This window comes from Chrysochloris asiatica, unplaced genomic scaffold (genome assembly GCF_000296735.1).
Source record: "Chrysochloris asiatica unplaced genomic scaffold, ChrAsi1.0 scaffold00374, whole genome shotgun sequence".
NCBI lineage: Eukaryota > Metazoa > Chordata > Mammalia > Afrosoricida > Chrysochloridae > Chrysochloris > Chrysochloris asiatica.
This window is the reverse complement of record NW_006408892.1, coordinates 2,054,986-2,064,527: the sequence shown is the minus strand read 5'-3', so window position 1 is coordinate 2,064,527 and position 9,542 is coordinate 2,054,986. Positions and strand designations below refer to the sequence as shown.

At 50.4% G+C, this 9,542-nt stretch overlaps 1 protein-coding gene across 1 annotated transcript in view; it reads left to right on the top strand.

The window, feature by feature from the left end:
• Positions 1-1,227: 1,227 nt before the first annotated feature.
• Positions 1,228-9,542, top strand: part of TMEM161A (transmembrane protein 161A) — a 16,915-nt gene continuing 8,600 nt past the window's right edge. Inside the window, exons 1-6 of the mRNA XM_006876347.1 lie at positions 1,228-1,245; positions 3,338-3,441; positions 3,916-3,996; positions 4,720-4,817; positions 4,912-5,068; positions 5,815-5,966. Of these exons, the coding sequence (XP_006876409.1) occupies positions 1,228-1,245; positions 3,338-3,441; positions 3,916-3,996; positions 4,720-4,817; positions 4,912-5,068; positions 5,815-5,966 (610 nt within the window). The remainder of the gene's footprint in view (positions 1,246-3,337; positions 3,442-3,915; positions 3,997-4,719; positions 4,818-4,911; positions 5,069-5,814; positions 5,967-9,542) is intronic.

The following is a 9,542-nucleotide window of genomic DNA, read 5'->3' as shown; positions in this document are numbered from 1 at the left end:
GAACCTGGGTGAAGACCTGGTTGGCCAGCAGTGTGGCAAGACCTGGGGACTCTTGGGCCCAGAGTCAGTGACATAGCCACAGAGGACTAGAGGGGAGAGTGAAGTGTCCTACTCTCTTTTAAGGGAAACTCTAGTCCAGAGGATATAAGTCTAGGTTTCCTGTGGGGAACGTGCCTCTCTCAGACACAGTAAGTCTCCTGCCAACAGAAAAATCTGTACGTGCTCATGAGCAAAGACAAAAATGCCAACAGGGACAAGGTACATCAACAACATGGGCCCTGCTCATAGACAGCCATACCAATATAGACCCTCAGAGACTCGGCTACCCAAAAGCCATTGCTGTTGAGTGGGTTCAGAGGAGAACTACTCCATAGGGTTTCTGACGCTGTTAATCTTTATAGAAATAGGCTGCTACATGTTTCTCCTGAGGAACAATCACCAGTCACCAGGACTCCTTAGATACCCAGCTATACCGATGTATATATCCACATCCATCCATACAAACACAGATGACAAAACTTAGACACATATGGTGACATCTGCTCCTTCATCTAGCTGTGCTTGAAGGTGTCCCTACCCATAGAGTTTTCCCTTTATTGCTTGTGCCTATTTGAGTTGAATATTTTCAGCTTGCAGCTCAGAGTCTTGACTGGTACAGATGAATTAGATTTTTGCCAGGTGAAAAGGATTGAGAAAGGAGGCGTCCCAAGATGCAAGAACAGCATGTTTATAAACTCGTGAAAGCATGGTTAGTGGTATACTATAAAGTATGTAAGACAGTACTGGCACAAGATTTAAGTCAGGTAGTGGGGTTTGAATTTAAGGTGTGGCGCTGTGGGCTAATGTGCCAGACTGCAAAGCCATTTGAACTGCAAGGTTGGCGGTTTAAGCTCACCAGCTGCTCCTCGGAAAACCTATACAGGGTCGCTATGGGTCGGAACTGACTCGACGGCACTTAACAACAATTTAGGAGACGAGTCCGTGGGACCGATAGCTTATTCTTGATCAGGGGTAGTTCCAAGTTCAGAGCTGTATGATGGGAGGCAGTGCATGGCTGAATGAATGTTTTCGCCATAGACCTGGGGGATTGGTGCAGTGAGAAAAACTGAGGCTGAAAGAAGCGCAGCTCTTGGATCGGGATTCCACAACGCTTCCAAGACACAGTTCAAACTTGAACCTCAATCCCCACTTGTCGGGCGTCCTAGTTCTGGAATTACAACACCCGGAATGCTCTGCGCCTTGCGTGTAAGCTCGTGTCCCTCGTGACAGGCCTCGGTTCCCAGCCTGATTATTGGTCGCGCGGACTGTTTGTCAGAGTCTAGTAGGGCTCTGATTGGTTGAGTCTCCGCGAAGTGCCCTTGAGCTGGTCCGCGCGCTGCGCTCCCTGCAGGCACCATGGTGAGCTGCGGTCCTAGGCCCCGGCCCCGTTGCGGGGAGGGTCTTGCGGGACTAGGGTGCAGCCGACGGGGTCCAGGGAGACGCCAAGTTCTGGGGTCCTTCTGTGAGGGATAGAGCCTCTGAGGGTTGGGGTCGCTCCTAGAAGTTGTGGGCCCTTCTTGGCTTGGGTCTCCTTACGGAGACGAAAAGTCTCCGAGAGTCCGAGGGTTCTGGTAAATACCTGGGGACACTTTGGGGGAGTTGGGGTCTTATTGGGGGGTGGTCTTGGGTTCCCTTGCGGACATTGGGAACCCGAGTTTGTTTGGAACCCGATGAGTGGGCCTGGGGTCTTCCTAGGGCTGGCGTCCCCCATAGGGCCGAGATACCAATGGAGCTTGGAAGCCGATGATGTCCCTGAAAGTTCTGGGAGGCCTTGTGGTTATTGGGGTGTGCTGAAGGGCTAGGGAGCGCCCTGGGGGAGCAGGGCTGGGGTGTGGGTGGCCCCAGGATGGGCAGATACAGCACAGCCGGAACACCCAGCTTTCTGGTGTCTCGGGATCAAGCCCATTGAGTTTATTCTTCAAATTTGGTACCTTTGGTTCAAGCTGGTGCCAGGTGAGGGCAGGGAGACCCCCTCCAAGGGACCAGGCCTGGGCTTGGGGAGGATGAGACTGGGGGCTAGATAGTGCGCCTGACCCTGCCAGGGATGAAGGGGCAGCAGGCAGTGGAGGTGGTATTGTTGGAGAGAATTGTTGAAAGTAGGGGAGTTGTTTGGGGGCTGGTAGAGGAGAGGTATCAGGATTCCAGACGCTGGAGGAGGGGTGGAAAAGTGCCCTGAGAACCAGATGAGGGAACTTGGAGTTGATCTTAGCAGGTTTTGAAGCATGTAGGTCCATGAAAGGGCATTGAACAGCGGGGAGGAATGTAGCTGTGAGGTCCTGAAAGATCCAGAGGGAGACAGGATGTTTAAAAAGGTGACAAAATTAGTAATGAAAACAGATGCATCACGTTCACTTACGTTAAGCCTTTACCTGAAACAGATAGTAAGGTTGGCTTTCAGGTAGGCGGATAGTGGGTCTGCAGGGTGAGGAAGGGGAGCTCGGGATGGGGAGAGGAACAGCTTTGAGTCTACCTTGGACGTCTGCTACATAGTGGTGGTGGTGGTGGTGGTGGTTATGTGCTGTGGATTTGGTTCCGACTCATAGCGACCCTGTACAGGGTTTCCGAGGCTGTAAATCTTTATGGGAGCAGAAAGCCTCATCTTTCTCCTGTGGAACAGCTGGTAGTTTCGAACTGCTGACCTTGAGGTTCGCAGCCCGATTTATGACCACTACACTATCAGAGCTCTTTCTGCTACATACTGGGCACCAGTAAATGAAACAAAGCAGGAACGATGCCAGTTCTAGATGATAAAAACTGAGACTAAGAGAGATGGTAGCGTAGTGGTTACGAATTGGGCTGCGAACCTTAAGGTCAGCGGTTCGAAACTACCAGCCACTCCGCGGGAGAAAGATGAGGCTTTCTATTCCCGTAAAGATTTACACCCTTGGAAACCCTGTACAGGGTCGCTATGAGTCGGACCCGACTCGATGGCACTTAACAACAACAACAACAAGAGAGATTAATACTGAAAACCCCTAGCAGAGGTTTGAAGTGAATCCCCGTCTGGGCATCAGCTGGTGCTAGTCGGTGTGAGCTCAGGGTAAGGCAAACTGGCCGGAGGCTCTGGAGGTAAGACTGGACTGGGTCGGGATGTGCCCGGCAGGGGCCCCTAGGTAGGTCTAGGATCACTGTGGCCCTCATTCTCCTTCTGGAGATGGCTGGGGCAACCTGAGCAGAGAGGCCTGCTCCCCTTACCTCCCAAATCTGGCTTCTGTATAAATAACCTCGGTTCTGTGAGGTGTGCACCCAGCTTGTGCTGAAAGGAGTTGGTGACCGCTGCCCATGCTGTCCTCCTCAGGCGGTGCTTGGAGTGCAGTTGGTGGTGACCCTACTTTCGGCCACCCTCATGCACAGGCTGGCTGCTCACTGCTCTTTCGCCCGTTGGCTGCTCTGCAATGGCAGGTGAGCCTCCTGCGGTAGGAGCCAGGGTGTGGAACTTGTGAAAGAGGGAAGCAGGGAGGAGTCATGGGTGGGCGGAGCTCCAGACCTTTGAAAGCCCCGTTCACCAGCCACCTACCTACCTCTCTCTACCACAAATGTTAACTTCTAGCCTTTTGTCCTGGTTTGGGATTCTAAGAATGAAACCATAGTGGAAACTATGACCTCTCTCTCCAGAGACAGGGGCCTGTCTGATTCCCCAAGAGAGTTAGCAGTTTTGGGGTGTCCAGACCCCACCCTCCTCAGCTCGGTCCACTGGAGGCTTCAAGGCTTGGCCTGCTCCCCTCTCTACACCTAGCCTTCACCCCATGGACTTCACCATCCATTTCTCTGTCCTGGGAACTCCCGCCCGACCTGCCTATAACCTGGGTCCCAAGTTTGGGGATCACTGCTCTGAGTCCTTGCTCCCGAGCTTCTGTCTGTCCATCTTCCTCTCAGTTTGTTCCGATATATGCACCCATCTGAGGAGGAGCTCCGAGCCCTGGCAGGGAAGCAGAGACCCAGAGGCAAGAGGGAGCGGTGAGTGTACTGGACCCTGGGATCCCAGCTGAATTCCACCAGGACTGGGCACTCCCCACCCCCCCCATCCCTGGCATGCATGGCTCTGTGCACTAAGGGCATTCAAGGAGCCCTTTGTCATTCATTGTTGTTGTTAATACCCACACTGTGTGGGGTTTCAGAGGAGCAACTGGTGAGCTTAAACCATGGACCTGGACTTTGCAGTCCAGTTCATTAACTCACAGTGCCACACCAAGACTTCTCATCATTCATTGTTGTTGTTGTTAAGTGCCATCGAGTCGGTTCCAACTCATAGTGACTCTGTAGGGTTTCTAAGGAGTGACTGGTGGATTTGAACCACTAATCTTGCCATTCAAATCGACCTGCAGTCCAGCACCACACTAGGACTCCATTTATTTGTGCTCCTCAAATTAGCACCTAGCATAATTGGAATCGAGTCCTGGTGTGGCGGTATAGGATAACCACAAGGTCAACTGTTCAAACCCCCCAGCTGCTCCTTGGAAACTATACAGGGTCACTATGAGTCTGAACCAACTAGATGGCACTTTAACAACAATTATTGGAACTGCACTAGGGGCAACCCTGTGGGTGGTGGCACCTACACCCTCTGGGGCAAAGTTCTTCCATACCATATTGAGAGGGCACAGGAGTGTGGTGAGGTGGGTGGCCCTTGCTAACTCATGGATGGTGGGTAGAACCTCTCTAACACTCCCCTTCTCCCAGGTGGGCCAATGGTGTGGGTGAGGAGAAGCCACTGTCTGTGCCTCGAGATGCCCCCTTCCATCTAGAGACCTGCCCCCTCACAGCGCTGGATGCTCTGGGTAACAGCCCTGCCTGTCCCCAGACCACCCCCCTTCCCCAGCCTTGTAACTGTCCCCTCCAGTGTTCACTGAGCTGTGTGTTGTCCTTCCCCAGTCCTGCGCTTCTTCCTGGAGTACCAGTGGTTTGTGGACTTCGCTGTGTACACAGGCGGTGTGTACCTTTTCACAGAAGCCTACTACTACGCGCTGAGCCCAGCCAGGGAGGCCAACATTGCCGTGTGCTGGTGCCTGCTGGCTGTCGCCTTCTCCATGTGTCCTTCTTCCCGCTCCACAGGATGGGGCAGAGAGGCCACAAACCTCCCTGAACTAGCAGCCCTTGAATTTGCTCCCATAGGTCCTGGTCTGGGTGGGATTCAACTGGGATGACTCCTCTCTGCAATATGGGGGCTGTCTTGCTCTCTAGGTCTAGATACCTAAGAAGCAAGAGGGGATGCTGTAAGACTAGCCCACCCCTTTTCACCCTCCTTTGAATTCTTCAAAGTACAGATTAAGGGTGGGAGAGGTGGCTAGAAGGAATGCCGGCATGGTGTTGGCTTGTTATGGGGAGCTGGTCTAGAAGCCCACCCTAGCTCCGAAAGACCACCAATTTCTCTGAGGCCAGAGTGTTGTGACAGCCCTGTGAGCTGTGAGAGGCTTGCTTGAGGTGCCCTCTTAGAACTCACCTAGGATAGGCCAGGGGACCTGAGGGCACCTAAAGATGACTCTAGAGGGAAAGGATGCAGGACTGGGGGCCATTTGTAATTGGCCACGTCGGAGGTCTTGTTGCCCCAGTGACTGCCTCCTGATGCTGCCCTACCACCACACCTGTGCTGTGCCCATACCCCATCCACCCAGCTACTCTTCTCAGCCTCCTCCTGCACCCCCTATCTCAATCTTCTGGTGCCAGCCCTGGCCCGGTAGCCCAGTCCTCCCAGGCCACTGTTGGGACTGTCTGGTAATGGGGGTTGATGGGGATGGTGCACCTTGGCTGTCTGGACTTCCTTAGCTCTGCTCCCAGCAAGATGTTCCTGACAGTTACGAGGCTCTACTTCAGCGCCGAGGAGGGTGGTGAGCGCTCTGTCTGCCTCACTTTCGCCTTCTTTTTCCTGCTTCTGGCCATGCTGGTGCAGGTAGTGCGGGAAGAGACCCTGGAGCTCGGCCTGGAGCCAGGTTAGTGCATCCAGGTGCAGAGTGGGGATGATGAGGGACTTGTTCATGACCCACAACACCCGGGACTTACCCAGGATGCCCCCCAGGCTTTGGGTGGCAGCAGCCTGTGAGGCTCCAGGGACCAGATGACCTCTGCTTCTGATCTTTGACTACTCACCTGCAGCCACTGGCCCAGGGAACCCCTTCTGTCTGCTCAACACAGCAGCTATCATGGGGTCCTCATTTATTGTTGTCATTAGTTGCCATCAGTCCTTTCTGACTCCTGGTGACCCCATGTGTAGAGTGGAACTGCTCCATAGGGTTTTCAAAGCTGTGACCTTTCCGAAGGAGATCACCGGGCCTTTCTTCCTAGGTGCCTCTGGGTGGGTTGAACTACCACTCTTTCAGCTAGTAGTTGAGCACTTAACTGATTGTGCCACTCAGAGACTCCTAGTCATTTGTTTACTTATAATTTACATCTGAGAGGGAAGAGGTGAATGGTACAATTCATATAGGAGGGTATACAGGAAAGCCACCCTCCACACTGCTTCTCCATCCCAGAGACACCCAAGAGGAACACGTTCCTTTTTAACAGGAAATGGTAAGGTATACGATGTCCCTTGATGTTACATAGAATGACTTTATATTTAAAAAAAAGCTTCTCAGTATTTCCTTGTGTAGATTCTCCATGAGTATTTATCCAGACCCCTATTTATGCACACTTAAGTCTGTTGCAAGGAGCCCTGGCAGCAGAATGCCAGTCTGCTACCTGAAGGATAGGTGGTTCAAACTGGCCAGCTGATCCATGAAAGGAAACACTTGGCATTCTGCACCGTGCAAGATGAGCCAACTGAATCCACTGCCATCTATTCCATTCTGACTGGCTACCACCCTGGAATAGGGTTTCAGAGCCTGTAAACAGCCTGGGAGATCTTGCTTTTAAACAATGTTGCCCCCAGATGGTTTGTTTGACAACATTGTTTTATAAGAACAGCAGTGCCTGTTTTGTCCCTGTGCAAGAAAGTGCATTTGTCATTTCGATACTATTTTGAAATTTGCTCTCCAGAAAAAGATGTAGGACTGTGCCCATTTTCCTATGCCCACTCCAGGTGTTTCACCTTTGTCCTTTTTGCTTATCTGATGGGTGAGAATATGACTTTGAGCATCTTTTCATATGGTAAAGAGTCAATTTTGTTCTCTTCTTGGAAAAGTCTGTTCTTTGGCCCAGTTTTCTACTGAATTGTTGGGACCTTTTAAATTGATTTGAAGGAACCCCTTCATTGACTGTGTGGCAGCTGATTTTTTTTTTTATAGATTAAGGCTCCAGGGACCAGAGGACCCTGCATGTAATAGGAATTGTATAGATAGGAAATGTCTTTTTCTCAGTTTGTTGCTTTATCTTCGGACTTTCTCTATTCCTTGATTTTAAAAAAGCGTAGTATAGGTTGTTGTTGTTAAGTGCTGTCAAGTTGGTTCCAATTCATAGCGACCCTGTATAGGGTTTCCAAGGAGCAAGTGGCTGGTGAGCTTGAACCGCCGACCTTGGGGTTCAAACAGACCTTGCAGTCCAGCATATTAACCTGCATAGAGCCACACCAGGATACCTAAAATTTGCCATTTTAACCATTTTTAAGTGTTCATTGGCATTTATTCTCTTTACCGTGTTGTTACCACCATTATCACTGTCTGTTTCCAAAACTTGCTCATCATTCCAAACAGAACCTTAGTGCCCCATCTCCTCCTTCACCAGCCCATTCCTGTCTCTCTGTATTTGCCGCTTGTGGACATTTCCTGAAAGTGGAGTTATACGATAGGTAGTCATCTGTGACTGCTTCTTTTGCACAGCAGAATGGTGTCAAGGTTCATCCATGTTGTGTAGCATCCATAAGTGCGTCAGGTCTTTTATGACGGAGGCAAAATCCACTGTGTGGATGGACCATGTTTTGTGTATCTGTTTGTCTGTTGATGGACACTTGGGTCATTCCCTTTTTTTGTCTGTTGTGAATAATGCTGCAGTGAACATTGGTATATAAGTATCAGTTTGCATTTCTGCTTCCAGTCCTTTTGCATATTGTAAAAACATGGCACAGTGGTGGTTGCGTCAAACATAAGTTTCATAAGAGGGAGGACTCACCATTGACATCAGCCTGAGGTTGATTCCTGTGAGGTGGAGGCCAGACATACCTCCACCCTTCAACCTTTTACCAGTTCTGACAGAGAGGGCCCATGACACTTTCTATGTCTCTGCTAGGTTCCATGATTCATGGCAGTGACTACACAGAACTGACAGACCAGAGCAACAGTGAGGTTTTTTAGGGAAGTCAGAGTTACAGTTTAGGATCAGGAATGACTTGGGATACAGATCTTTGATCAGGACAGTTTCTCAATTGTGCCTGCAGGCTCTACCTCTCACTCTCTCTCTCTTCCCTTCAGCTCAGCCTCTGGCTGGCTTGGGCAAGTGTTACAAAGCTTTTTCTTTGTCAAGACATGCCCAGAGACAACCAATTCTGCCAGCAAGCCTCCTACCTGAAGGTGCTCAGCTCTCACCCCTTGGGCAAGGAAACCCACTGTGCCTTCTCATGTCTGCCTCCCGGTTCTGGCACTATTTCTCTGCCCCTTGCTTCTTGTCATCTTGCACCATCTCTAGTGTTATAGCTCGCTCTCTTTCTTCTGGGTGTAGGAAGTTCTCAGCACAGAGACCTTCCACCCCTGAGGAGAAATGCCCCACTCCTGGCTCTTTATTCAATTTCTCTTCTGCTCTGGAATTGGCTCTCTTTATAACTCAAGTAGGATGGCAAAAGTGGCCAATCCCTTCATTGAGGGGGGGGGGGTTGTCCTGTACACCTTATTTGCATAACCCCACCTCCACAGGATTCTGTGTACCTTATTTGCTTGGCTAGCAAGCTGTCTTTTCTCATTGATGGGCTACAACTATCTTATTTGCATGTTACTGCTGTTAGGTGGTGTCCAGTCAGTTCTGACTCCTAGCGAGCAACCTTACGCACAACAGAACAAAGCACTTCCCGGTCCTGCGCTGACCTCACAATCGTTTATGCTTGAGCCTGTTGCTGCGGCTGCTGTACCAATCCATCTCATTGGGAGTCTTCCTCTTTTATACTGACCCTCCACTTTATCTCCCATGATGTCCTTCTCTAGGAACTGGTCCCTCCTGATAATATGTCCGAAGTAAGACAGATGAGGTCTCACCATCCTGGCTTCTAAGGATCACTCTTAGACTGTACTTCTTCCAACACAGATTTGTTTGTTCTTTTGGCAGTCCATGGTACTTTGAATATTCTTCTCCAACACCATGATAGGTGCATCAATTCTTCTACAATGTTTCTTATTCATTGTCCAACTTTCAAATGCATATTAGGCCATTGAAATACCATGGCTTGGGTCAGCACACCTTAACCCTCAAGCTGACATCTTTGCTCTTGAACACAACAGCCAAAATATGACCTTGAACATATAGTTGTTGTTGTTAGGTGCCTTCGAGTCGGTACTGACTCATAGTGACCTTATACACAACAGAATGAAACACTGCCCAGTCCTGGGGCAACCTCAAAATCATTGCTACGCTTGAGCCCATTGATG